Genomic DNA, 26,745 nt, shown 5'->3' with positions numbered 1-26,745 from the left:
ACGCCTGACAGATAGCGCAACGCAGCGATCGTCACGGCAGGATTGCATCGGCTACAGCGTGGGGCCATAGTGGGCGCCATCTATATCCCCACGACGCTTTCTTTTACATCTCCAGGTTTCAAAACTCACCGAGTCGGACCATGCCAAGCTTTATCATTACGGCACGAAACTAAGCCGAGCTTGGCCCACACACGTCAACGCAATCGCGAAACGGCCCATTGGCCAACGACATCGGCATGCTGAGCCACTTCGAACCTCTGCTGCACCAGATGGCAGCAGTCAAGCCTCACCCCTAATGCTTCGCACCTCCACACTTCGTCAGCTGTCCCACTCGCTTGGCCCACTTGCCGGAAACGAGACTTGAGCCGCATCACATCCCCACCCCTTCGCAGATCGAGCGTGCCTGCCAAGCATCTACGCGCATGACAGCCGTCTCCAATGAGCTTCGAAGGCTGGGCGCAGGCAATTCCAGTTCCTGCCTGGAAACCTCATGGCAATGCTTCTTTTGTCTTCGGCGCAAGGCTGGCTGGTCCTGACACCGTCTGGACCTCCGCGTTTGCTGCTTGGAGCACCTATCACTGCAGGCGATAGCTGAGGCACAGGCCACTGTATCGAGGTCCCACTATCGTCTTCAGGTGTTCTGGAGACGCGCAGATCTGCATGATGCGGTTAGTGTCTCTTATCCTACTGGCCCTTAAAGCAATACATAGTCTGGAGTGCCGAGCCTGCTGCCCATACTCACAACATCACTTCTGTGCGTTTTCAGTTCTTGTTACTCTTTGAGAGAGTGTGTTGAATTCCTTTCTTTCTTCGTCTCTTTTTCTTGTTCATCGTCGCCGGCGACGGGACTGCTGGCAAGTCTGGGATTACTCCACACGTTCCTTGAACTAAACATACATTCTTTGTAATCTTTGCAATGGCCGATACGGAGAAGCCTCAGTGTGGCAGCGAGGCGGATGCTGCCGCTTACGACTTTCCCCTGCACGTTGCTGCAGTTTGTGAGTACACCCAAAGTAACCATAGTACATTACTAACATCTTTTTAGTCATCGTCTTCTTCGCTTCCATCTTCGGTGCTGGGTTTCCAGTAGTGGCGAAGAAGATCAAGTGGATGAAGATCCCACCGAAAGTCTTCTTCTTCTGCAAGCACTTCGGTACTGGTGTTCTAATCGCTACTGCTTTCGTCCATCTACTGCCGACTGCCTTTGCGTCGCTCAACGACCCATGCCTGCCGGATCTATTCACCGACGACTACCCCGCTCTACCAGGTGTGATCATGATGGGTTCACTCTTCATTCTCTTTACGATTGAGATGTGGCTTCATGCAAAGACTGGCGGTCACAGCCACGGTGGCGCAACAGGAGAGGCATTCAACGGCGCACAGCACTCTCAACACTCCACCACTGGCATCCAGGCAGCCTTCAACAACCCCATCCGACGAGTCGAGAGCTACGATTCGCAGAGGACAATGCTTGCTCAGCGGGACGAGAAGCGAGGATGGGTCGAGGAGTCAACATACCCCGTGGACAACTTCCCATTCCCCAAGAGCGGCAGCGACGAGCTCGAAGCCAAGTCCGAGATGCCACCATGGTTCATCGTCTTCTACGAGCAATACGTGCGTCAGCGCGACGAGATGCTTGCCACGATCAACCGTGCCATGCCTCCTATGCCATCATACCAGCAACAGCAGGCTCCTCAGCAACCCGAGGCCAACTCGTACTTTGACGACGATGTCGAGCAGGCTGTCGATCCTATGGTTCTCAAGAAGCAATCCATGCAAATCACGCTCATCGAGGGTGGTATTCTGTTCCACTCCGTCTTCGTCGGTATGACCATCTCTATCACAGCCGAGGGTTTCATCATCCTGCTCATCGCCATTGTCTTCCATCAGATGTTCGAGGGTCTTGGTCTCGGCACGCGTATCGCGGATGTTCCTTACCCCAAGAACAGCTGGAAGCCCTGGGCTCTCGTTGTTGCTTTCGGTACTACCGCGCCCATTGGCCAGGCTATTGGACTCTTTACTCGGGGATCTTACGACCCCAATTCGGCATTTGGTCTCATTATCGTCGGAGTGTTCAACGCTATCTCGTCTGGTCTTCTCATCTACGCTGCGCTCGTCGATCTGTTGGCCGAGGACTTCCTTTCCGAAGAGGCTCAGCACACAATGACCGGCAAGACCAAGACTACTGCGTTCATCTACGTCCTCATGGGCGCAGCCGGTATGTCCATTGTCGGAGCTTTCGCCTAAGCGCGCTGGGTATGGGCTACTGTTTTGCAGTACCCATCGACCTTCAGCTTCGCCGAGCTTTACTGCACTACGCGCGACGCTTTTCCTTCCTATCTAGACAAGATCTGCCACAACAGCCTGGCAGAATGATCAACTGTACGAGTATGGGAACAATACTAGGCGTCATCATGTATATGACGGCACATGTTAAACTGAAACAAGAATTATTTAAACGGGGCAGCCATTCATTCTTTACGTGGTCATCTCTTCTTTTAGTGCATAATGTCATGTTCACCCGTTGCCTATCATCATCATGTCTCAATTTTCACTGTATCTTTGTCTATAAGTCTCAATGTGTTGCTAGACTATAGATATTACGAATTCATGACTTTGGATAAAGCGCCAGGCTGTTTGAGATCTTGCGAGCATGTGATCTATCGTGATCAGGTTTGCGCTAACATCTCAAGGATGACTTCCATGACAAGTACGCCAAACAAAACCTCGTGACATTCTCTCGCGACAACCTCTCGGTTGACCTCGCTGAAGATTTGAATCTGGGGACAAAAGGCGCGGCGACTTCTAATCGCATTTGCTCGCGACGAGCCAAAGAGGCAGAGGTCCGCCTCTGAAGAAGAATAGAGTGTCGAAGCAGAGGTTCCTTTCAAAATGCGAGAATCCGGCAGGGCTTCGCTGTCGGCTTCAGAAAGCAGAAGTCGGCGCTACTCTCATTGTGCCCTACAACATTGCGATGACCTATCGCTTTATACGCAATCTCCACGGATTTCACGGCCTCAGAACACTAATCATGCAAGCAGAAAATACACTTGCCGAAGCAGCGACACACGATGCGCGACCGGAATCCGCAAAGACCGAAGGTTTCTTTGTCACGGGATTTGAATGGCCTTTTGCTCGCCCCGTAATGCGGGTGTGGCTTGGCTGGGTCAAGACGTCGCGGCTGGCTTGGGTAAGCGTGCTTTCGGGCCAGATCTTCGAGTCAGATATGCTTGGCTGAATGTGATATGAGAGGTTGTGCGTTTCGATGGATCTTGGTGTTGACGACGCTGGGGGCAGGGGGTGAAACGCGTTTCGAGACGTTCTGGCGTGTGGCGTTGCAGGGTGAGACGGGAGGGGCGAAATGAGTCAGCGCGGGTTAGTGCGAACAGGAGGTCTTGGACTTTGTGATGATGCTAATTGTGTATTCGATTAAGAATGTGCTAAGAGTCCGAAGAACAGCCAACGAAGGGCCGGATCGCTAGTAACGAGATGAACGCCAGGAAATGCTACGACCCCACCATCGACACGGTGCGCCGCTCAAACCAGATTACCCCGGGCGTCCTGCTCCCGCTCAATCGCCTCGAACAGACTCTTGAAGTTACCTGCACCAAATCCGTCAAAGTTGTTCCTCTGGATAATCTCGATGAACACCGTCGGCCGGTCCATCAAATGCTTGGTGAAAAGCTGCAACAGGTAACCACCCTCATCAAAGTCGATCAGAATATCCAAACTCTTGAGCACCTCAAAGTCCTCGTTGAGCTTGAGACCCGACTTCTTGAGCCGCATCTTCATGGAATCGTAGTAAGTCTCGGGCACCTTGATGAATTCCACGCCGCGAGCTTTCAGGTTGGTAATGTCGCGAACAATGTTGTCAGTCCTTAGCGCGATATGCTGAACACCAGGGCCGCCGTAGAAGTCAACGTACTCCTCAATCTGGCTTTGCTTCTTGCCCTTGGCAGGTTCGTTAATGGGCATCTTGACCACGTCGTTCGGCGAGCTCATGACGATACTCTTGAGAGCCGAGTACTCTGTGCAAATGTCCTTATCGTCGACGCTCCAGAAGCGGTGGAAACCAAGCACCTTCTCGTAGTATTCGCACGCGCTTTCCATCTCGTCCCAGTCTTGGTTGCCGACGCAGTGATCGATGGCTTCGAGTTTGACTTGGGGCAGATACTTTTGGAGAGGGTCAGCGGATGTGGATTCGGGTCGGTAGCCGGGGAGGAAGATGCCGCCGTAGTTGTTCTTTTGGATGAGCGTGTGGGTTGTGTCGCCGTATGTGCGGATGGTGGCGATGCGGACGGAGCCGTAGCTGTCGGAGATGTCGTGGGGTGCTGAAATGGTGGCTGCGCCTGATGAGACGGCGGCAGAGTATATGGCATCTACGTTGTCGACTTCGAAAGCGACATCTGGATTGGTAAATCAGCGATAGTTCTTAGCCATTGTAGGAAGTTATCACGTACCTTTGACTGCATCACCATGGCGCTCTTGGTGCTCATGAATTTCTCGCAGGAGCTGCTCATCTTCTTTGCTGAATCTTGAGCCTTGTTCCAGGCACCTCAAGGGCGATGTGAGGATGAAAGTCACGTTGCCGTTCCGTATGACATGGGAAGCGGTGGTTCTTGATCCAGTCTCTAGTCCACGGTATGCGACACGCTCGAAGCCCATACGTGATACATAGAACGAGGCTGCTTGTTTGGCGTTACCGACATACCAGTGGACATGGTGGTAGCCTTGGTATGAAGAGACGTCTGAAGGGGTGGCGGCGGATTGTCTTGGCGATGCCGGTGGAGAGATAGCAGCGGGCGCCATTGTGAAAGTGATCTGAGAACAGAGATGTACAGTTGAGTAACTCAGGGTTTAGTTGAAAGTACTCAGACTTTTGCTTGTTGAATATTAAAGCAGTGTTGCGAAGTGTAGTGAACTTCCCACTAGGCACCGATGCGCAGCCATTCTTTATCTTCTACCGTTCTGCATCCACTTCCCTTCTCGAACCGACATCCGATAACTCTTGCTAGCAATTACCATATTCATTCCAGGTAGCGTCATTTAGTTGGTTATGCCGAGCTCACGTGCACTGGCCGCCATAAGAAAGCAAGTGTTGTCCGCCGCTTTCCGCCAATGAAAGTTCCGTCTGCATCCGCCGTGGATGCTACGCGTTGCAGTTGCGTAGCTGTAGCAAGCAGTCGTCAAGCAATTTACTGCAAGCTGATCTTGCGATGCTTACCATCATCAACGATGAGGCTGGATGCAAGGCTTCGCGTTTGTGATGTGCGATGTCGTGTGTAGTAAGAGTATTGGTCGCCATGTTGTTGCGGCTTTGCGGGCCAGCCGCCAATTCCCTGGCAAGGCTCCTTCTTCATCATCCAACTCACAACCACGCGACTTCACCACCACTCAGTGAATTCTGATCGTCTCTTATTCGACTTGATGCACTTGAGAAGCTCTAAAGTTGGGCTTGCGCAGAAGTTACCAAGTTTACGTGAATCATGGATATGATGTTCATCGCCGCGACGCGCATAGGCCGAACCAGCCTCGCGCCAGCCGCCTTCCGCAGCATACACTGAACTTTGCCGTGAAAATCCGTACCTTAAGCCGAGTGAAGGAATGTGACATGCAACATCGCGATGGTCTAAACGGCCTTCACGTGAAAGAATATACGCTTTTCCCTCGCTGAGTTCATATTCCAACCTTGTTCAACCACTTTCAAAAAGATTCCAGTACCCCCAATTAGAATTACCACTGCTTCAAGCTACCTAGGTATCTATTCCGCGACCATACCTAACACAACCATGGCCGTCACCCTTCCCAACACGTCGTTATCCGCCAACGACGCACGCATACTCAACGCACTTTTCGATCCAGAAACCCTCCCTTCTTCTGTCGGCCAACAAAAAGACATATCCTCATCAATCGACCCTTCACTACCCGCCCACCCTAGCATTCCAGATTCACAGCTCAACGCACTTGAGCGCCAACAAAGCGAGATAATAGGCCGCATATCCAGCACATCTAGCGTTACGGAGATAGATTCTGCGATTGCAGAATTAAATGCGGTGGTAGAGCAGTGGCCGGAGTATGCGGGTGCGTGGGTGAACCGTGCCATGCTACGGCGGATGAAGCTGGAAACCGCTTTGGAAAAAGGGAAGACCATCTTCGGAACTACGACCGAGACATCGGGATCAAACACTGAGGCTGTATTCTTCGATCTCGCGCAAGCGATCAAACTTTCCCTTCCATCTTCCCAGTCCACACCAGCCGTGTCGCCGCACGCTGCGAAGATCCTACGAACAGCATACTCACACCGCGCGTATCTGTATCTCAAAGCTGTGGAATCAGAAATACGGCTACATGGTTTAACTAGATCGGAACTGGAGGAGCAAGCGAGTAAAGACTTTGCGGCTGCGGCGCGGTATGGTGATGAAGTGGCAAGGGAGATGAGCGTGAGGACGAATCCGTATAAGAAGATGTGTGGTGTTATTGTTCGGGATGCGTTGAGGGAGGAGATGGGTATGAATTCATCGGGTTGATAGGATTACTATGACAGACTGTTGCGTGTCACATTCGCTTCGCCAGATGTTGTGGTGTGCCATAAGAGACACGATCCCTACCTATTTCATACGCTCTCGTACAGGAGCTAGATTTCTTCCGTGCTGAGGCGCTACGCTATCAGCAAGCGCCCGGGACATGTTTCTGCGAGCAAACATCGATCTTATCTATGTATGTGATGCGGCGTGGTTTCGCAAATCTTAAGCGGCACATCATCGCCCGCCGATAAGGCTCTATCTGCATGTTCAAACTTCGAACATTCCCAGGTCGCTACCACAAAACACACTATACCTTTCTCGCATGTCTGTCATGTCCTTCAAAACTACTATACCCATGTTCGTCACTTGCATGGCACCGTTCTTTCTCGTCTACTTCGTTGTAGATGGAATTCACAGGCTTCAACTCAACAAGACTACCTACGTCAGCGAAAATCCAGACCTCAACGCACATGCGGAGTTCGAAAGCTATATCGCATTATGCGTGGCATGCGTGGTAGCTTGGGCAGTGTTGTCAATATATATTGCGACGTTTGGGGGAGGGAAAAGAGGCGAAGAGGAAAACGCGAACCAAAAGGCTGTGGCCGAGGATGTGAGGCAGCGCGACGAGGGAGACATTGAATGGCTCGATTTCAATCTACTGAAGGATGATGTTGATGTGGATGTGGTCGGAGATGAAGCAAAGAGGTTCCACTTGTTCGACATTGATGATGGTATTAGCAACGTCAGTCTGGAGACTGATAGCAGCGATGACGACGTTCAGGATGGGTCTCGAGAGAGTGTCGGCAGATTGGGATGGTGCGTGTTGATATGAGGTTGATATGGTTTGGAATGCACGTGGTTGCAGCAAGATTGGAAGAGACAGAAGAAAATGTATGGAGCGGATGCTGTGTACTGCAGGTAATCTTGCTTCCATTACTGACTCCACGACATGTTTGTCGGGATCAATTATACATACCCAAATGTTCTACACACATCGCGTTTCCGGTTCCCTCATCTACAATTCACCCGTCCCTCCCCCTTCCCTTCTTGTACAATCGCCCGTATGAAGAAGACCTCTAGTGCATCCATCTGACCGTATCACCATCCCTTCCTACAGCGAGCATACCGATACTGTGCGAAGTCCAAGCAAGCCATCCTACCTCATGACTCCTGGGACGAGATAGCAGACCATGAGGATGACGACAAAGTTCTGCAGGATGATAACAAGGGCGGTCTTGACCTTATGCATGATGAGAGCGTATGAGTTGCCGTCGACTTTTGCTTGGACAATGATAGTAGCCAGGATGTTTATGGTGATTGAGAGAAGTGCGTAAAGCAAGTCGGAGAGCGTTGCTGGCATGCTGGGTAAGGTTTTGTGTGGGATTGGATGTGCTCGGCTGTGCGATCGACGGTTGAGTTCGTGGTGATGGTCGAGAAAGGTATGAGTGATATGGGCGTGCGCTCTTATGTGTGCATTCTCGGCGTACGGTTTGCTTCAATGTGTTTTTCTTTATGACGAGGCTGTCTAAAATGATGTTTGGAACGTTCCATTAACGCCCGTCTCTTTGAGGAGCAAACCCCGATACGTCTGAAGCGTGTAATCGCTAGACTGGTACAGTTCTCTGTGTCATTTCTCACATGTACCTTGTCCATCATCCCTTACATAGGCAAGTTCCAGATGAAATCCAATGTGCCATCATCAAACCCCTGGAACCCTCCCTGCAACCCACCATCTAGTCCAAACGGCGCCATCGCCGGATCAAAAGGCAGGGCCAACCAATCGTCATCCGGCATATCAGGCATGAGCCCCGTTACATTCTCCGCGAGGCTCGACAAGCTAGACTGACCAGCATTGTGGTTGTTCAAAAACGCCATGCCTTCTGTTGCGGAGGCGGATGCGGCATGTGTGGTGTTATGAGAGGTATTGTGCGGCGTGGAAGTAGCGCGCGAGGGGAGGCGGGGTGGACGGGAGGAGACGACGAAGGATTCGCGGAGGCGAGCTACGTGGAGGTCTAGGAGGGTGGCGTAGCGGGAAGCTAGGTGCATGTCATCGAGGGTACCTAAAATGCTGTGTTAGTGACCGCAAAGCGAGATGTGCGTTGTGGGAAAATGTAGACTTACTAGCACGAAGAGCCCTAATCGCCGCATCCAGAATGTCCAAACAGCTCTGCAACTTCGCATTCCGGCTCCCCAAACTCAGTCCCTTGATCAAGTATATCGAACTGGTCGTTATCCGCAAGAAGATCCTGACAGGCGAGTACCGCAGCGCCCCCGTTTCAGAAAGCTGACAGACCTTTTGCAGAATCTGGCAACTTCCGTCGACGACTTCTTGGATGAAGTCGTAGTCTCGCGGCTCGAGATTGAACGGAAGGTTGTCTTCTTGCGGAACGTCGGGATCGGTTTCTGCGAGTGTGCGTTCGACGACGGCTTGCATGCCAAGAGAGTTGGTGTAGATACGGACGTATTGGTATTCGATATGGAGCATGTCGTGGAGGCCGACTTTGAGCTTGCATGGGTCGAGATACTTCTTCCGCCATGATACGAGCAGTGGCTGGAAGTGTTCCAGCAGCCCAATGTACCGACCAGTGCGTAGTAAACTTCGTGTCGTGGCTGTGTTCGGGTAGATGGTATCTGAGATTGAGCGCGCGAGCTTGGTGAGTTCGACCCATGCGCTCATGAAGGACTGCCATTGCTCCACCGCACCGGTTGCAGAGTCGACTGGTATCTTCTCCATGAGAGCGTGGTTAAGGCTCTGTGGGATCATCGATGTGCAACCTAGCCTCCATGAAAGCTGTTCGAGCAGAACGTATAGTAGCTTCCGAGCCCTAATCCTTCGTAGAATGAGATACTCTGTTGTAAACTTTGGGTAAGACACTTGGTCCTTGTCGATCCTGGCATTGTCTTCGAAGAGACCCAGCTCTTGTGCCAACGACAAAGCGCAGCCCATCAACATCCATGACATACGGTCAGAGCGCTTTGCAGGCTCAATGACATCTTCAAGCCATCGGTTGGACGTTACGTCTCCTTCCAACAGCTTCGCGCCTTCTTCTGTGGTGTTGTTCGCGCCGATCATGAGCTCGCAGTCCCAGCCATCAGCAGCAGTGGGGAAATGCAGCGCGCGAGGATGCCATTCGGATAGCAAGAGAAGCGCCTCTATAGATCCGATGGTCCGACTCTGCGCTTTCGACGGCTTGACCTGTCCGAGCATGATCTTCATGATGAAGCGCTGGCATTGCTCCCAAAGCCTGTCATGAACGAAGTAACCTCTTGATGCGCCGCCTACACCAGGAAGGATGTTGTATCTGGATGAGATCATGAGTATGGTAGTGCACAAGAATGGATCCAGCGCAATCAGCGTGTAGTGATTCTCATGGTGGGAGTAAAATTCTCCCAGTATGGGCGACAACGGCGAGCAATTCTTGAAGAACAGGTCAACATAGGTAACCGCCTCATGTGCAGAGAACCAGCCCATCTGCACGAACCGACATGACGTCCACGTCTTCAGCGTCTCTGGTGACGGTGTCGACATCTGCACCGGCTGCGCTCTAAATGTGTGGAACGGCAACGACGGAACACCATTGTCATAGCCCGATGGCCCTGACCTTGGTGTCTCATATGCTTGCGACCCTGACTGTTCCTGGCTGTCGATAGCATCGCGATGATGCGCAGCTTCAAAAAGCAAATTCAACGCATCGCTCCCACTCGACACCACCGTCCGCATCACCGAATGCGCAAGATCCGGCTGCGACGACGAGATCCTGCGAAGATGCCCATGAGGTGACTGAAACTCAGTGCGATTCGTACCGTTGACATGCGGACTAGTCCCCGGCGTGAAACCATGCGCTGATATAGACGACCTATGACCTGGCGAGGGCTGCACGTTTGGCGCCGGATTGGACTGAGGGCGATCACGAACAGGTTCATCATCTTCCTCGCCTTCTCGCGCCGCCTCCCCCGGTTTACGTCTCTTGACCCAGCTCCTCTCGGAGCGAAACACACACTCGCGCATCTCGCGCTTGCATCTCTGACATGGAGGCTTTAGTTCACCACCATCTGGCCCCGTACCCAGGATGCATTTTGCCTTGCGTTGCCGGCAATTGATGCAAGCCTTGTATGCGCGCTTGAAATCTTCGGGGTGGGTCCGCTTTTTGCTTGCAGAGGCTGAATTGGCGTCTTGTTGGCCAGTGCCTGTTGCGGAGTCGTCCATGGTAATGGGATAAGAATTATAAGTGATAGGGTGATACAACGGATGGCGCAGGAACTGGTGGTGGGCGGAAGCCCGGGTATGACTGGGTTTTGCGCCTCGGGTATCGGCGGCCTGGTGGCGGGCTTATTCTGCAGCCGCCTGCGCCCTACTTAGGTAACCATGACGGACGTTTTGTGCGATGCTGCTTACATGATGTTTTTGAGCAGGCTCGTTCCGTCTTGGTACTTGCACGCGATGGGAATCTATTTGTGTTGGGTGCTACAGTGACTGCTATATTGCAATGGCAATCGCGTGTTGACCGGCTAGTGGTGGGGATCAAACCAAGCATCCTGAAGACCGGGGGTACAAGCGTGCATTCGATATACCATGATGAGCTCAGAATCACATACCACACAGTGCTATCATGAGCTCACTTGTCATGCTCCATACTTACGTCTATTCCCTTATAACAGTCTGTTCCACTCCCCTTCTACCTCCTCATGCAAACTCCCTCATCACTGACGCACCCAAGCCAACTAACACACCATCCCTCCAATTCTATCTCCTCTTCTCGCATATGCCCCCTTCCTCTCGAACTTGTCGTCATCATGGATCCAAGTCAACACAATTCTCGTCCCCGTCTCCGGCGGCGTCATCATCAACCTCGCACACATCTCCAACCCCCTCTGCACCTCCTCAATCTCACCCTGCAACACCGCAGCGTCCCAAATACCCTTCACAGCAACACAAACAAAGAGCACGTACAGCATAGGATTTACGACCGATCTAATCTTCACACGCCGATGCCAGCATTGGCTGATAAGAACCCTGCAATGGCGGACAGAGGCCTTGGTGAAAAGGGCAAGGACGAAGAAGGGGAGGTGTTGGGCGGTGAGTTGTGGTGTTACTTGGTAGGCTAATCCCTGCAGGAACGGTTGCTTTGGTGGGAATGAGAGGAGCGGGGAGTTGTGGGGTATAAGGAGGGGGCCTCGTCTGGAGGGCAGATATTGGGCTGTGGTGAAGTCGTCGGAGAAGTCATAGTCGGTAGCCACGGTCGTTTGTGTTGGTGCTGGCGGTGGTGGGTGAGAGATGATGAGTGTGCTTGGGCACGTTGGGTGAAAGCTATTGGTTGGCAAAAGTTTGCCTGTGAGCAATTGGAAATGTGCCAGGGCTTCTCTGAGATTGTATTGGAATGCCCGAGAAAGAAGACATCCTTTGGCCGGAAGAAATTGCGGGAAAGGCGTAACAGACATATGTCTCGGCGAACCCAGCAGCCTCCTACCGACGCAACTTCACCTTCCCCTTGCCCAGCGCATTCAAATGATACTGACTCCCCATTCCAAGCGGCCTACCCTCCCATTCCCCCCTCCAAAGCCTATCCACACTACCCAACTGCGGATCACTCCGATCATAAAGCGTCGTCTCCTTCATTAAATCCCAATGTTCCGCCTTCTTCCACCGAAGCAGCATAGGCTTCAGAAGTTTGCCCGTGATATTCTTGTTCCGACACGTTGTCGCAAAGTCTTCAATCTGGCCGTCGAACCACTCGAGTGACGGATCGGCGGGTTGCCAGACCGACATGGATTCTAGAGTCGGAGTGAAGTCGAGGAGAGAGAGGGAGGCTTGGAACATGTAGGATACGTCCATGCGGGCGTTCATCAGGCACTGCGCCTCTTTTTTTGACTCCTCGAATGTGAGGCCGTTGGGTAGGATGGAGGAATCAAAGGGGAAGGGGAGGTGGGCGTGCGAGAGATCGGGTCGTAGCGTGAGGTGGCGTAGGTTTGGCGGGAAGAGAGGGTAGATCTCCTTTGTGATGGAGAACTCGACGTCGCCGGTCAGGAAGGGGAAGGCACCTTCTAAAGTATGTAGTTTAGTGAAGAAGGTGAGATCAAGGAAGCCGTAAAGTCGGTCGCCAATGCGAGGCTGGGCGAAGAAGTAGGCGTCTGGGTCGCAGTATTCCGCGCCGAGGACTAAAACTTCCAGGGTGGATTGCAAGGGCTTGAGATACTCGTTCCAGGCGTCTACCATGAGTAGATGCCCTTGGTCGGTAGTCTGTGCCTGCGCGTTGAAGTAGAAGTCGTACGTCAGAGACCGTAGCTTTGGCGTGCATTGAAACACCGAATGCAGACCCGGTGTAAAGGCACCCGAGTGTCGGAAGACCAATGTAGTGATGTTAGTAGCTCTTGGGCGATCTACAATTGAATTTACTACAGCATGGCCATGGAATTGCGACTGCCCGCCTAGACTGAAAAGTTCGAGTTTCTCAATACCTGGGATGTTCAAGAAGTGGCCGATCGGATTGCGGTTGTTGTCTCCTGGATACCAAACCCCGGTCTTGCGATCAACCATGAGGGATACTTCTTTGATGGATGAGAGGCGATCAAGAAGAACTTGTGATGGATAGCGCCGGTTCCATAAAGTTCCGGGGTCGAGATTGCGGAGTACATTATGGAGGTGGTCGAAGGTGGCCGACTTGTAATCTGCAACGTCGAGTCGACGAAGTTTTGGAAGGACGAGAAGAGCAAGCGCTGCATAAGCAGCGTATTCGCGCATGTAGATGGCGTCTCTCAGATAGTCTCCGGCAGCCACCAACGTCTCGTCGCTCAACGCGACCATGGCTTTCCGAAACATCAGCTGATCGTCAAAGGTCTTGTCTGGTGCCAGCCACCGCTGGCCCTGTTTTACATCCTCGCTGGGGGACAGTCCCAAGCGGATTGACTCGACATTGTTGGCTTTGCGGTTGTCGTTGATGATGTTTAGGCAGAAGCGATCGATCCTGGGGAGTTCGTTGCCGGGCGGTATGAAGAGATCAACATGACGGTACAGGAATGGCGTGGCTAGATTGGAAAGGCTCTTATTGACTCGGCAAACAGCGTATATGTCGTGTTGGGCGAGATAAGATACGATGTACTCCACGAGCTCAGTGGGGAGGATGGAGAAGGTCGCCATAACACAGCGATGTACTGAGAAAGTGTCGCACAAGGCCTGAATGCTTGGAAGAGCTACACAAAGTTCAAAGACAGCGGTTGCAAGAAATCAGTAAAAGTAGGGTGTTGGTGATAGTTGCGCCACGCAAAGGGTTGCCTGACAGAGGGGATGTGAGGCCCGTGCACGAGGCTGATTGGTTGCTTGAGGAGCACATGGCAGAAGCAGTTGGAGTGGCCATGACGCTTGTGTGCACAGAGACGGTGCTTAGAGGCTGATCAGCGTCTGTCGTGCAGCGATGTAGCGATGTGCCGATGTGCTCGACCTATCTGCCGGCTGTGATGACAGAGAATAGTCCACGAGTCTACACATGGCTACGTCACAGGCGGCTCTACAGCACGTGACAGTGATGTGCCGATCATAGGCGTTCGCACATGTCAAAAGATGTGTTCGAGTACCAGCGTCGTGAAGAGTGCCGTGTCCGTCTTTATCGGACATTCAACTCTGGGGAAAGCGGGCTAATTCTCGGACTACCCCGCGTTCTGGTGGGTATGTATGAACATGACGAGGGTTAGCCCAACCGTCGTGCGTCGTATGAGATGCGACGAGTTGCAAAGCGCATGTTCCTCGTGGGTGTCCCGGAGTATCGGGAACACTCGGAGCTGACTCAGGATGCGTGAGCACGCTGTTCGCAAGAGAATGCGGCAGGTAATAGCCGGCGACACAACATGGCATCGCGATCGCATATCGAGCATGACGGTCTACTACTGGGCGTTACCGATGGTGCACGATGATTTGCCTCGACAAGGCCAAGCGGGATAACGGCATGCGAACGAGTTCTGGAGATGTGCATGGTTGGCGGAGTAGCTGGCCGTTGCGATGTGGGCGGCCATTCAGCGGCCTTGGATCTGTCAGAGCTGCACACCATGGCGAAGCGAGAACCAGAAGAACAGGCCAAACAGAGCATCGTGGATGATATCGATGGCTCCGCTTTCTGGGAACGGTGGTTGTTAGTAGGGAAGGTGTTGGTAATGGCCTCGGTCAAGGCTCGGGAGGCGCACTGGCATCTTGTCAGGTGCTTCGCGGGTTCCGACATCTTCCTGGCTGGCAGTCTTGATGCGCTTCAGCAACGGTCCGATGCGCCAAACCTGCCAAACCTCCCCTTCCCCCGCCATCTTCTATAAACCTCGTCGCCGCCTACCCCGCTGACACCAACGGCACCGCATACCACTCGCATACCGCCTCACATATAGACGCGTAGACGCCCACCCCAGCTGCAGCTCGCCTACGTCACACGCACCTCTGCGCCGATAATCGCCAACCGTCGCTCACGACCCGCCCCTGTTCCGCGGCTCCCCCTTGGATCAGCGCATGGAATAGAAAACGTCGCAGTGCCCGAGCTTGACGGCGCAGTCGGAGCGCCGCCTTTGCTGTTGTTCTTTGGTCGCTGCACGAAACGCCGTTGCGGAGCCGCCAACACGCCAGCACGACATCCCACACCGCCGCTAGTCCTCGACGTTTATAGAGCCTCGCTATTTTGATGCCCCAGAGCCACCAGCGACCCTCACCAGATCAGACATCCTCCGATACCACTATGACGACCAACCGCCCCTTCTTCGGCGGCTTCCTCGCCGCCTTCCGCGCGCAGCAGCCCAACCTCCAGAAGACCACGGCCTCTCAAGCAGCTTCTGTAGCCTCGTACTCCCAAAACACCACCTCACAGCAAAACCACACCGTCGACACAACAGCCGCGTCGTCACGGACCATCACCACAAAGACGCGCTCCCCATCGCCCGGTGCGACAACCGTATCCGTCCAAGCAACGGGCCATTTCCAGCCCACCAGGCAACACACCGCCCCCTACAACCGCTCCACATCTCCCAAAGCCCAGGCTTTCCCAATACCTGGCGCATCGCGTCGAGGCAGGCGAGGCTCCGACAGCTCATCCGAAGGCTTCCACGAAGCCATGGGCGCTGAGAAGTGGTACATCGGCGGGCGAACAGCGACAGGCGAGGAGAAGTTCTACAAGCTGGGCATGGTCAAGCGACACAGAAGCGCCGACCGCCTGAGTCTAGACAAGCTCAGCATATGAGCTGGGAGAGAATACTTTGCTTCAAAAGCGCAACTGCATCATCGGCGTTCAGGACACGAGATCTCACGGCAAGATCCACGTTTGGGTTATCTAGAATCTTTCACCGTATAAATTTGGCCTGTCGCATGGCTTACGAATACACGTATATATTTGCGGGCTCTTCGCCTGAGCTCACTCGAGATGGTCGTCTGCATCATGCATGTGAAAGTCTAGTGCGCCAAGGAGTCATGTGCCCAGGTCAGTATTGGCTAGCACACACAAGGCGTGCACTATCTTACAACTACTGTAGTAGTACATCGTCGTCTTCGAGAGCAGACCTGGAACGCACATGCAGAATATTCCGGAGTACATGCATCGACGGCGGCAAAGTTTCCGACCGGACATTCTTAACCCGATACCCATGTCGGCTACTCCACTCACCGGATATAACATCGTGTCGACGCAAATACGCGAAAATCTTCACGGAAAAGCCTGTCCTTGGGCAGCGACAGTCTCCACCCGCGGATATGAAGCCGTCGGATGCGCGCTAATGCATGAAGATAGCCCAACATGTACTCTAATCAACCACATATCTAACGTCTTGAGTCACTTGCTCTCTTTCCACTGCATTCTTCAACACTCGAATGTCGGTGCAAACACTCTAACCAGCAGCACGAGTCCCTCACAGACTCTTCATCCAACGCCAGTATCTTTTCACAATCTCGCCTTCTATGAGTACGCAAAATGGCACCCTCTTCCACATCCTCCTCAGCACCCGCTGGCCAACACGCGCCCAACTCCTCCTCCACCGAACCTGAGAAGACCACCGAATACGCCTCCATCATCCCCCAACCACGGAGCAATGAAAACGGCCAAGACTGTTTGCAACTCCAACGCACAGTCTCTTCTGTCAGCCACCATGACATGGCCAACGTCCAATACATTGCTACGGGCGACAACGATGTAATCTACAACAAATTCACTGAGCGCCGCAAAATGGTCATTGTGGCTGTTGTCTCGTTTTGCAGTTTCTTGGCTCCCATCTCGAGCACGACGGTGCTTTCTGCTGTGCCTGAAGTCGCGGATACGTTTGACACTGATGGATCGATCATCAACGTTTCCAACGCTTTGTACATGCTTTTCATGGGGCTGTCTCCTTGTTTCTATGGACCGTACGGGAATATCTACGGCAGGAAGTGGGTGAGCGTTGTGAGCGCTGCGCTTTTTACTGCGTTTTCGATTGGCACCGCGCTGGCTCCGAATTTGGCGGCGTTTTTCGTGTTTAGGATCCTCACTGCGTTCCAAGGCACGGCTTTCCTTGTCATTGGGTCAGCTGTCATTGGAGATATATATAAGCCGGTATGTATACACTTTCTTGATTTCAGTGGTCACTTCCAGATCTACTTGAAGAGCTGCGTGAGATAGAATGCACATCACACCACCTACACCCTCACCACTGCCGCCTCCCCTACTAACACACCCCACAGACCGAGCGCGCAACAGCCCTAGGCTGGTTCCTCAGCGGAACGCTCATTGGTCCCGCCCTTGGCCCCTTCATCGGCGGCATCATCGTCACATTCCGTTCCTGGCGCGACATCTTCTGGCTGCAAACCGCCCTCGCCGGCGCCGCAACCCTCTTCTGCTTCTTCCTGCAACCAGAAACCATCCACAAGAAGCGTGCCGACGAACTCGAAGGTCTACCCCCTAAAGAACGCGCACATAAAATGTGGCAGTGGCTCAACCCGTTCCGCGTCGTCAAACTGTACCGTTACCCAAATATTCTTCTCACGGCACTGGCGTCCAGTTCCTTGGTGTGGAACATGTATTCCCTCCTAACACCAATCCGATACGTGTTGAACCCGCGGTTTGATCTCCAATCACCACTTCAATCCGGCCTCTTCTACATCGCGCCTGGATGCGGATACCTCCTCGGAACCTTCTTCGGCGGCCGCTACGCCGACCACATTGTCAAAAAGTACATCCGCAAGCGGGGTGAACGCGTCTCAGAAGATCGACTCCGCTCCTGCGTCTTCTTCCTTGGCGGCGTCATTCCAGCATGCATGCTCATCTACGGATGGAGCGTCGAGAAGCGTGTTGGCGGTATTGCGCTGCCGGTTGTTATGATGTTCCTGCAGGGTGTGGCGCAACTTTTCTGCTTTCCTAGCCTGAACACGTATTGTCTAGATGTTATGCAGGGGAGGAGTGCGGAGGTTGTGGCGGGCAATTACTTCATGCGGTATATGTTTGCTGCGGCGGGTAGTGCGGCGTGTTTGCCGGCTGTTAGAGCGATTGGCGTGGGCTGGTTTAGTACGATTAGTGCCGGGTTTCTTGTTGCGGGGGCTGCGGCGACGTATCTGACTGCGGTGAAGGGTAGGGACTGGAGGGTTGCTATTGAAGAGAAGAAAGCGAGGAGGAAAGAGGAGGGGTTGGCTTAGAGAGTTGGTGAGCCTCGAAGAGCTGTTGAAAGAATTATACCGACAATTAATAAAATCACATTGTAGCATTGGTTTTGACTGCCATTATACATTCTGCTGCCTCTATTCCAGCCCAGACTGCCCTCCAAATCTTCGCGTGCAAGTCTCACGATAAGGCGTCCACTCAGCTGTGGCTGACCGTCCGTCAACTGTGGCTGACGGGAGATTAATACGACAACAAAACGGCGCTTCCTTCTAGCCATCCAGCTCTTCATCCACCACCAATCTCTCACCTGAAATTACAATATCCAGCGGTCACCATGCGCTTCAACACCTCCATACCTATCCTCCTCACCTTCCTCAGCATCGCATCAGCCCAAACATGCGACGGCGGCACAGCATGCGGCTATTCTGCACAACTCTGCTGCAGCGCCGACGAAATGTGCGTGACAGACGAGAACAATCAAGCAATTTGTTCTGTTCCCGCCTTGAGCAGTTCGACGCCGGTGGTCAGCTCGGAGATTGCTGCTACGACGTCGATGCCGAGTAGCTCGGATTCCGCTACTGTGACGCCAATGTCGACGTCGACGTCAACGCAGGTCACGGGCGTGGAAAGCTCGTCGTCCAAGACGGATGTTGGGAATGCGAGTGCTACTGCCAATTCGACCGCCATGCTGTCTTCTAGCGCTACGCAGAGTGCTGATGCGACTGGTGTGGAGTCGACGGCATCGACTACCAGCGCGGAAGAGACGGCAGAGACGAGTTCGTCCGATGCGACTGAGGCTTCGGCTTCACCGACGACGGGAGCGGGTGGAAGGGTAGAGAGGAGTTGGTATGATGTGGTGGGAATGAGTGTTGTTGTTGTTGTGACGGTGTTGATGTTTTGAGTGAGGAAGAGAGTTGGAGAAGGAAATCGGATGGCAGGGAACATGGCGAGAGGTAGGGCGTTGGTATGATTCTGTAGGTTTGTACTGCGTATAATGGGAGGTATGGTGTGTCTATTGTGAATGTGAGATGTGGCTTACCATGAAGTTGAGGTTAAAATCGATGGAACCGTGCACATTGTTGCTCAGCACGTCTTACCTCTTACCGCTCCTCGAGCCAAACATGAACGTGCGATCTTGCGACATGTCGAGACAATCTCAGCCAAAGTTTTACATCAGGGTAAGCAAGCGATATTGACGAGATGGCAACTACAAAAGCGAGCGCCCGACCAGGTATCTTTGTATTGCGCGTTCATCATCATAATATTCAAGTTCGGACATCCACACACACTCTCCAAAAAGAAGAAGCTTCTCCATACCCATTTACACTTCACTGCAAGATGTCCAACTACCACCACGTCCTCTTCCAGTTCCCTCCCCTCATCGCAACCATCATCCTAGCCTTGATCTTCCGAAAGATCTTCTACAAGTACCTCAACACTGCCAGGAAGCGCAATTACGCTCTTAGGGTCGTTGCGATCAACATTGGTATCATCTTCCTCCTGTACGTCGTCGTTAGAAATGTAGTGATGATTGCGGAGATGCGGAGGAAGCATGAGATGGAGATGGAGGGTAGAGAAGTGGACGTAGGGGAGGCAAAAGAGGTGATGAAGGAATGTTTGGGGGAGATCAGATAGTATATAGGGATGGCCTCGAGGTGTCTAGGTGCCATCATAAAGGAGTTTTGTTCATGGAAGAGACGAGATGAGGTGAGCACGGCATGTGCAAACTTGCAGATACTAGAACGGAGTCGTTCTAAGATATTTAGCTAGGCCTTCAGCATGCGTCATCAGCCATGCGCTACGCGTTGTGCATCCTCGCACTCGTGCGTACCTAGGTATGGAATTCCATCGGCATCGCACACCTTACAGTGCTCTTGACAGTCTCCTCCCAATACCATCCTTCTCCCCCATCACAGCTTAACATTCTCTTCACCATACCAGCAAGCTAATCACGCAGTTCCGTCTTGGCGGAAATACCACCGACGAGAACATAGATAGTGAGGACGAATACGGCGAGGACAAAGAGCGAGTTCAGAGTAACTCCTGCGTTCAGATTGAAGTAGAGATGAACGAACATGAGGAAGAAGAAAACCTGGCAGAGAAAGGCAGTGTATTGGAGGAAGATGCATAGAAGGGGTGGGGACTGCATTGTGTTTTTGATATTTTGGTTGGGGATAGGTGAGAGCAAGATTACTGGATTGGTTGACTGCGGTAGTCGGGTGGCTGTATGAGTGGTTGCAGGTGGTGAAAGTAGGCTGGAGGAAAAACGTCGGTATGAGATGGTCTTTATGGATGTGATGACAGAGGGAGAGGCTTGCTGGCTCCCTGCTCATGACAACACAAGGCAACATCAACATAAGAACAGCATCTTCTGGCATTCGGTCCATCTTCTAGTTTGCGGTTCGATCTTTGAACTAGACAAGGAAACATATTTCTCTCATGAATTGTGCTCTTCGGAAGGCGACTTTGGGCTTTGGATGACTTGTTGAGCTCTTTTGTCTCTTCTGCTTGACCAGAGTGTATAGCAAACTCAAACCCACCACATGTAGTTATATCAATGCCTGTTGCACAGAGAGATCCATATCGCACAACGCAGATAACCCTACATCATGTCATCATACGCTCTCACCGGACTAATTGCTCTCGCAATCCTTTCCACCCCTTTCACTGTCCTCTCAATCATTTGCTACCCCTTAGTCATCGTACCCTCTCCGAAATTCGCCAGGTTCGTCTTCATTAGCACATCCGTACTCGCCCTGTTCGCAGCCTACCAACTCAATACCACCAATCGAGATCTCGGAGCATGCAACTATGCTCTTCACGCATGCGAAAGCGATCTCGATAACGCCACACAACAGAATGTCGTACTAGAAAGCAAGCTGGACAACAGCCCTATGAAAGGAGTGGCCGCCTTGAGGGCCGATGTCAGCCGATGTGAGGCACAGAAGAGCATGCTGAGATGGATTCGTGATGATTGTCGCGCGCATTGTGAGGCGCATGGGCAGGATGTTCCATGGAATATTGGAATGAAGATAGACAGCACGCTGGGGCAGACGACGGAAGCAATTTTGGCGGGTGAGAAGGAGAAGAAGTCTGAAGATGGGGAAGAGAAAGAACAACAATAAGACAAATAGAAAGTGAAGTGGCTGGAGCGAAGGGTGTGGAGGAGGTGCGGAGATAAGACAATAGAGGCTGGGCGGGCGAGGAAGGAGATAATTGAGGCAAGGAGATGGATGAAGCGGAGAACTGATGCTTGATTGGAAGGATTTTTGGTCGTTCTGTGCACCAATTCCGCTGATCTACACGGTCGAAGAGGAATGGGTGAAAGGAAAGACCTAGTTTGATCAGCGCCAAGTCAGTCGTGTATGTAGATTACTAATGTCTCTCATGCAGAAAGAACGACTTACGAGACACCATTTGCCCTCTGCGTCATGATCAATCATTCCAAGACCATGTGCGGAAAGACAGCGCCCTTCTACTAAGTCCAAATTTGTCAGACGAGGTGAATCAGGGGCGCTGCTAAAGGCCCGTTACCAGCATAAGTTCCGTGGCTTACATGATGCGGTACGCGAGGGAACCGAGAACCTCGTAGTCTCGTGACTACGCGTCAGAGCGATGGAGGAGCTGTGGTACAAAAAGGCAGCGTACAACAGTATTGAAAGGGTATATCAAACCTCTCTGGTCCTTCGCTCGCACCTGAAAAGAGCTCATCTCATCTCTTACCGAGCGCATCACCACATTTTCGCCAACTTCCGACAAGACTACGATCCAAAATGCCACCACTATCGCACCACCCCTCCCTCCGCTACCTCTCCACCCTCTTCAGTGGCGCATTCCTCGCGTTCGGCTCAACCTACATGATATCCCCACGCACGGGCTACTCTTTCTTCGGCTTCACCAATAGCCCGAGCACATCGGCCGAATGGGCTATGATGGAGCGCGTACTAGTTTTATACGGCGCCAAGGATATATTGGTGGGTGTGGCTATCTTTGCTTCGACGTGGTCTGGGACGAGACGCAGTGCGGGATTGGTGCTTGTGGCGGCGGGTGCTTGCGGGGCTGTTGATGGGTATGTGGTTGGGAAGGAAACGGGCATGGGCTGGTGGAATCATTGGGGGTGGCCGAATGTTATGGCAGCGGTGCTTGGGGGTGTTTTGATGGGGGTGGTGGGGTGAGCGGGTGGAGGAGTGGAAGGGGGCAGCGGGGTGGCATCTCGCCATACGATGTTGAAATCCGGCGGTGGCTTGGAGATGGCGTGTGGTAACGTTAGAGCATTTGACGACTTTTATAAAGATTCGAGAAATGTCGCCTGTCATGTGGAAGAATGGTCACGATGGAGGTCAATGTTGCCATCTTGCACGTGCCGTCGCGCGTGGCTAGCGCGAGTGGCGCGTCATAGCGACTTGCGTCCCGCGTTGCCTGCCCCGAACACTCACATGAACATCCGCAATGACGGATATATGGAGCGGAGATATTCTGCTACCTGATGGCAATGTTATTAGAGGTACATATGATCATTCATCGGAAAGATACAGTCGCTAATTCCCCACAGACGTCGGTTTCGCGTCGCAAAATGTCGCGTCTTCCCCAGCCCTCCCCGCGACGTCTCTACGCTTCCTCACCACGGTCGATACCGCCAAGATTCCACTATACCTTGCCGCTGGCCCCAGCATAGACGTATGGACGACAGAGGAAGCTACTCAGGCTTGGTTCGAGGCAGTACTGCTGAGTAAGCCTACGTTGGCGGACGCGCCCAACAGTGCCGCGAAGGAATGGTGGGACCTGGCGCGATCACAATCGCCAGTTGGTTTTCTTGTACAAGTTCCAAGGGATGAAGAAGATGTTCGAAAACCCAGAGTAACCGAGATCCTCTTCTATGGCACCGTCGCCGCTCCTACGATCGCTGGGTTACCCACCCCACCGTCCTCGTCTTCGTACATCGACAATGCGCACGCCGAAGTACTCCCTGAGCTTCGAGTCCACGCATTGCCGCTTTCGTCTGATCTTCTTCATGCCACCAGCATCGACTTGCCCGTGGACGCCGAGCCTCAATTTCTTCCGCCGCAGTACGATTTCCACAACCCCCCAACATCACCAAAGCGAACGAGGGACATATTTGAAGAGGCTACCATCGCAAACAAGAAGGCACGAGGAAGGGGTGGGAGAGCAGTCTCAGCCGCAGCAGCCCGCGTCAGCGAATCTCAGCAGGCATTCAGTCACCGAAAGTCGTCGCTCTCTATCGATTTGAAAGCCTCATCCTTCTCCGACTCCAGACCGACGTCTGCTTCCGACCATCTAGCTCGCCCTACCTCGCGCCCGCTCTCCCGATCACCCAGCATATCCTCCGATACAAGACCCCTCAGCCGAAAAGGTCAAACCGACGCGCATGCCAGGCGATCGAACTTGTCACAGGTTGCTACGGTGCCCATACAACCTGAAGAGCCAACGACCGAGTCGCGAAACAAAGATGCATTGGTCAAGGTGGTCATGGCAGCGATGCGCATGCATGGCTTGCAGCAGCGGAAACAGAATAGGTCTCGTCGCGCCTCTTTGGCTGGTGCTGAAGAAAGTCAGCAACGGAGTGAAGAAGCAGCAGCTGAAGAGGCCGCGAAAGACGATGAGTACAAGCTGATATACCACCAAACCTTCAAAGGTGCACAACTGGCACTGGTAAGACACGTGAGCCCTCATCTGAGACCTTGGCTAACGAAATCGCAGAGAAAGCACATGTCCAAGAAACCACTCCATGCCACGCCCGACCGAATGCGAGACATCGTCGAAAAGCTACTAGCTCTCTTTCTCTCCGACCCGCTTGCGGAACCTCCGCCTCCCGAGATACCCGCGGACCCAGTTGCCACACCTGGTAGTAGACCTAGATTTGTGATCCCTGGATCCACACATGGCCATGCCAGTCCATTCGACTTGCCTAGCACACAACGACGTCCTGGCATGATGAGATCTGTTACCGATAGCCATGTTTACACGGGTTCGCCAGTGAGCAAGAAGAGGGGTATCACGGGCGCGACGTTGACCGTGCCTACGTGAGGCGCGATGCAGGCTGCTAATACTGGATACGAGGACAAACGCATTACCGTCGGCTATGATGATGTACTCTTGTGGGGACTGAATACGAATCACGGACGCGTCACTGGGAATTTGCAGTCGACCTATGCATATTTCCTTTCTTGGCACCCGCCGCCACGCTTGTCACCATCAGTAAGCACTGTGAGATCATCAGCAACCCTCTCAAAGCGGCAATTGTTAGAGTTGATGCTGCAACGCCGTAGCCGTCGTACAGCGATGATCTACGTGCCCTTGCAGCGGAGCCTTGCGCATACGAGTGGCGTCGCAAAGCACTGAAAGCGGTCTGAATTCAAACGAATTGCCTCAACACCTCGACGCATCATGGCTATACGACGTCACGTCGGCTACATCATCATGGAAGCGAGACAAATTATGGCGTTGCAACGATGGCCCCGTATACGATGACCAGATCTATAAAGCCTCCTCGTCGTCTCATTGAAGAACGAACCAACACCGACAACGCCAAACCTCCCATATACCCATCCCGCTCAACCATATCAAATATTCAAGATGCTCTCCAAGATCACCGCCCTCGCTCTCCTCGCCACCAGCGCATCCGCTGCAGTCCTTCCCCGAAGCGCAGACTGGACTTGGGACGTCGTTGCCTTCAGCAGTGTCTGCACCGCATCAGCATGCCGCTACTCCTTCAACGTCTCCGCACCCGCTGGTCCTTCCGGCCAGCCAGCTTTCGACGCCGAATTCTGCTCTGGCACTAGTCTCCAGGGTGGCTACAAATCTTGCGGTGCGGTAGGGATTGATGTACCGGGTGACGTGCAGACGCAAGAGTTCAATCGTGGGAGTGATGTTGGCGCGACTGTTAGTGTGCAGTACACGTTTACGCAGTAGGTATACCCTTTGGTGGAAGGTGGGGTGTTTTTGGAGATGGCAGGAGCTGACATGTGGTAGGGGTGAAGTGAGGTACACGTACACCGGTAATGAGACTGTTAAGCATACTGGACTGGGTCCTTCGGTGAACTTTAGCATTGTTCCCACGGAGGTGACTGCTGTCGCCTAGGGAGGTCATTGGGTCGCGACGCACGGAATAAGAGGAAGGTAGCATGAGTACAGCACGGCGATCTGGAAAACGGCGAACTCAAGTAAATATACTATGTGTGTGTATGCTACCTCTATACCTCCCACGATCAATCAAACAGCGCACGGTTATACAAGCAAGACCGAAAATGACAAAACGCCACATAACTCCCCCAAATGCAAAAAGTTCGGTACGCCCCAATCCAATGAATGTCCTTGCTACTTCCACCAGTCCCTTCCACCAGTCCTTTCCTAACCTTGTCCCGCTTGCCTCATCATCAACCCAGTCTGCATCTTCATAGCGGTACCCTCTCGCCACCTATCCTCCGATCAATTTGGGCGTCCCTAATAGTGCTTCCATCCTTGTAAAGGTCGTGGTGATGGTCACTGTGACCATAGTGATGGTTGCCGTCAACGCTCCGATAGTCAGGGCCGGGAGGTGGTTATCGGATGAAAGAACCGTAGTCGCCATGTTCGATAGGGGGTCCTCTGCTGGGAGAGATGCGTTCGCTGAATGGGACATGTTCGCCAGTAGGGAATATACTAGGGATGCAACCGCCGACAGGGAATCGTCTGCCGGTAGGGATACGTTTGTTGGAAGGGATAGATTCTCGGGCACAGATGCATTCGCTAGTAAGGTTGCGTTCCCTGGGTGTCCGGCCGCTGGGGTATGGCCGAAGCAGATTGTTTCCACGACACAGATGATCAGATGTAACGTAAAGCCCGCGAAACAGGCGCACAGAATGCACTCAGGCCATGAAGTAAATCCTTTCGGGGGTTTAGCATATTTGACCTGGACGTTTATCAAGGACCGAGTGGAATAAGCTGAGTTCGGTGCATACCGAAAACGAGTGCGCTGATGCGGGGGTAATGGAAGTCAAGATGTGATGTGAGAAGAGATGGTAGGTAGTTAGATCTTAGAGGAGATGTGAGATTGCCAGCATGATATACAGCGTGTGTGGTCGCTAGGCAGAACCTTGAAAGAGACATGTCTTGGAAGTCTCTGTGCTGAGCGCACATAGAATGGTCTAGTACCTTATCTATGCGTCGTCGCGCGCGACCCTTCAGTGAAACATTTACGTGGCCATGTATCAATTGATATGTTCCAGACCACGCGCGCAGGCTGAACTATGCTCGCCGCATGTTTGAGTTGAGATGTAGCGGTGTAATTGCAAGTTGCGTTATGCGTTGCGCATGAGCTGACTAGGAAACGGGCGGCGGCGCTCTCGATGAGGGCTCGAAGGTGCAAAGATAAGAGAGATAATAGCGGATGTAGCTGAGCATGTGTAGGTCGCTTTGCCATGAAGTAGCGAGGAAAGATAGACAACCCAGAGATCTACCACACAGAGACAAAAGAATTAGCCCCGACTCAGCAGCCCAGCACCGGAACAAGATCAGTCAAGAATATCGTGTGCGTATGTTTGCTTTACATCAATTTCTCAGGACCGACAACAAGCCGGTAGTCTCGGAAGCAACATCAACATCTATGAAATGACGCATTTTACCTCTACCCTCCCATCGTC

The 26,745-nt window shown here is 52.8% G+C and overlaps 14 protein-coding genes across 14 annotated transcripts; 10 read left to right on the top strand and 4 right to left on the bottom strand.

Annotated features, from left to right (window-relative positions):
- The first annotated feature begins 644 nt into the window (after positions 1-644).
- On the top strand, positions 645-2,378 carry BKA58DRAFT_185698 (Fe transport protein 3). Its single transcript, XM_046165484.1, has 2 exons — positions 645-998; positions 1,046-2,378. Exons 1-2 carry the CDS (start codon positions 917-919, stop codon positions 2,245-2,247), a joined length of 1,284 nt encoding a protein of 427 aa, XP_046023835.1. The 5' UTR covers positions 645-916; the 3' UTR covers positions 2,248-2,378.
- Positions 2,379-3,537: 1,159 nt separating this feature from the next.
- On the bottom strand, positions 3,538-4,809 carry BKA58DRAFT_318066 (Glyoxalase/Bleomycin resistance protein/Dihydroxybiphenyl dioxygenase; the record flags this gene model as incomplete). Its single annotated transcript, XM_046167657.1, has 2 exons — positions 3,538-4,406; positions 4,461-4,809. 2 exons carry the CDS (start codon positions 4,807-4,809, stop codon positions 3,538-3,540), a joined length of 1,218 nt encoding a protein of 405 aa, XP_046023834.1.
- Positions 4,810-5,606: 797 nt separating this feature from the next.
- Positions 5,607-6,687, top strand: BKA58DRAFT_185681 (uncharacterized protein). Its single transcript, XM_046165482.1, has one exon. The coding sequence runs from the start codon at positions 5,790-5,792 to the stop codon at positions 6,525-6,527; it is 738 nt and encodes a 245-aa protein (XP_046023833.1). The 5' UTR covers positions 5,607-5,789; the 3' UTR covers positions 6,528-6,687.
- BKA58DRAFT_185682 (uncharacterized protein) lies at positions 6,688-7,410 on the top strand. Its single transcript, XM_046165483.1, has one exon. It carries the CDS (start codon positions 6,847-6,849, stop codon positions 7,354-7,356), a length of 510 nt encoding a protein of 169 aa, XP_046023832.1. The 5' UTR covers positions 6,688-6,846; the 3' UTR covers positions 7,357-7,410.
- A 232-nt stretch (positions 7,411-7,642) lies between these two features.
- BKA58DRAFT_185678 (uncharacterized protein) lies at positions 7,643-8,033 on the bottom strand. The gene has a single exon (XM_046165481.1). It carries the CDS (start codon positions 7,882-7,884, stop codon positions 7,681-7,683), a length of 204 nt encoding a protein of 67 aa, XP_046023831.1. The 5' UTR covers positions 7,885-8,033; the 3' UTR covers positions 7,643-7,680.
- On the bottom strand, positions 8,034-10,772 carry BKA58DRAFT_185677 (uncharacterized protein). Its single transcript, XM_046165480.1, has 2 exons — positions 8,646-10,772; positions 8,034-8,584 (listed from the first exon to the last, which is right to left on the bottom strand). Exons 1-2 carry the CDS (start codon positions 10,729-10,731, stop codon positions 8,184-8,186), a joined length of 2,487 nt encoding a protein of 828 aa, XP_046023830.1. The 5' UTR covers positions 10,732-10,772; the 3' UTR covers positions 8,034-8,183.
- Positions 10,773-11,735: 963 nt separating this feature from the next.
- Positions 11,736-13,874, bottom strand: BKA58DRAFT_185674 (uncharacterized protein). Its single transcript, XM_046165479.1, has one exon. It carries the CDS (start codon positions 13,657-13,659, stop codon positions 11,989-11,991), a length of 1,671 nt encoding a protein of 556 aa, XP_046023829.1. The 5' UTR covers positions 13,660-13,874; the 3' UTR covers positions 11,736-11,988.
- A 1,355-nt stretch (positions 13,875-15,229) lies between these two features.
- On the top strand, positions 15,230-15,727 carry BKA58DRAFT_440396 (uncharacterized protein; the record flags this gene model as incomplete). Its single annotated transcript, XM_046173745.1, has 1 exon — positions 15,230-15,727. One exon carries the CDS (start codon positions 15,230-15,232, stop codon positions 15,725-15,727), a length of 498 nt encoding a protein of 165 aa, XP_046023828.1.
- Positions 15,728-16,116: 389 nt separating this feature from the next.
- Positions 16,117-18,291, top strand: BKA58DRAFT_185651 (major facilitator superfamily domain-containing protein). Its single transcript, XM_046165478.1, has 2 exons — positions 16,117-17,065; positions 17,194-18,291. The coding sequence occupies exons 1-2, from the start codon at positions 16,451-16,453 to the stop codon at positions 18,139-18,141; spliced, it is 1,563 nt and encodes a 520-aa protein (XP_046023827.1). The 5' UTR covers positions 16,117-16,450; the 3' UTR covers positions 18,142-18,291.
- Positions 18,222-19,281, top strand: BKA58DRAFT_385994 (uncharacterized protein). The gene has a single exon (XM_046170421.1). The coding sequence runs from the start codon at positions 18,441-18,443 to the stop codon at positions 19,005-19,007; it is 567 nt and encodes a 188-aa protein (XP_046023826.1). The 5' UTR covers positions 18,222-18,440; the 3' UTR covers positions 19,008-19,281.
- A 79-nt stretch (positions 19,282-19,360) lies between these two features.
- BKA58DRAFT_385993 (uncharacterized protein) lies at positions 19,361-19,777 on the top strand. The gene has a single exon (XM_046170420.1). The coding sequence runs from the start codon at positions 19,445-19,447 to the stop codon at positions 19,739-19,741; it is 297 nt and encodes a 98-aa protein (XP_046023825.1). The 5' UTR covers positions 19,361-19,444; the 3' UTR covers positions 19,742-19,777.
- A 1,782-nt stretch (positions 19,778-21,559) lies between these two features.
- BKA58DRAFT_385986 (uncharacterized protein) lies at positions 21,560-22,536 on the top strand. Its single transcript, XM_046170419.1, has 2 exons — positions 21,560-21,581; positions 21,641-22,536. The coding sequence occupies exon 2, from the start codon at positions 21,880-21,882 to the stop codon at positions 22,279-22,281; it is 402 nt and encodes a 133-aa protein (XP_046023824.1). The 5' UTR covers positions 21,560-21,581; positions 21,641-21,879; the 3' UTR covers positions 22,282-22,536.
- BKA58DRAFT_185555 (uncharacterized protein) lies at positions 22,485-24,484 on the top strand. The gene is made up of 3 exons (XM_046165477.1): positions 22,485-22,610; positions 22,659-23,776; positions 23,825-24,484. The coding sequence occupies exons 1-3, from the start codon at positions 22,556-22,558 to the stop codon at positions 24,149-24,151; spliced, it is 1,500 nt and encodes a 499-aa protein (XP_046023823.1). The 5' UTR covers positions 22,485-22,555; the 3' UTR covers positions 24,152-24,484.
- On the top strand, positions 24,427-25,319 carry BKA58DRAFT_185526 (uncharacterized protein). Its single transcript, XM_046165476.1, has 2 exons — positions 24,427-25,032; positions 25,097-25,319. The coding sequence occupies exons 1-2, from the start codon at positions 24,701-24,703 to the stop codon at positions 25,203-25,205; spliced, it is 441 nt and encodes a 146-aa protein (XP_046023822.1). The 5' UTR covers positions 24,427-24,700; the 3' UTR covers positions 25,206-25,319.
- Positions 25,320-26,745: the final 1,426 nt, after the last annotated feature.

The sequence above is a fragment of the Alternaria rosae genome (assembly GCF_020736505.1).
Source record: "Alternaria rosae strain MPI-PUGE-AT-0040 chromosome Unknown BKA58scaffold_6, whole genome shotgun sequence".
Classification (NCBI taxonomy): domain Eukaryota; kingdom Fungi; phylum Ascomycota; class Dothideomycetes; order Pleosporales; family Pleosporaceae; genus Alternaria; species Alternaria rosae.
This window is presented reverse-complemented; position numbering and strand designations above follow the sequence as displayed.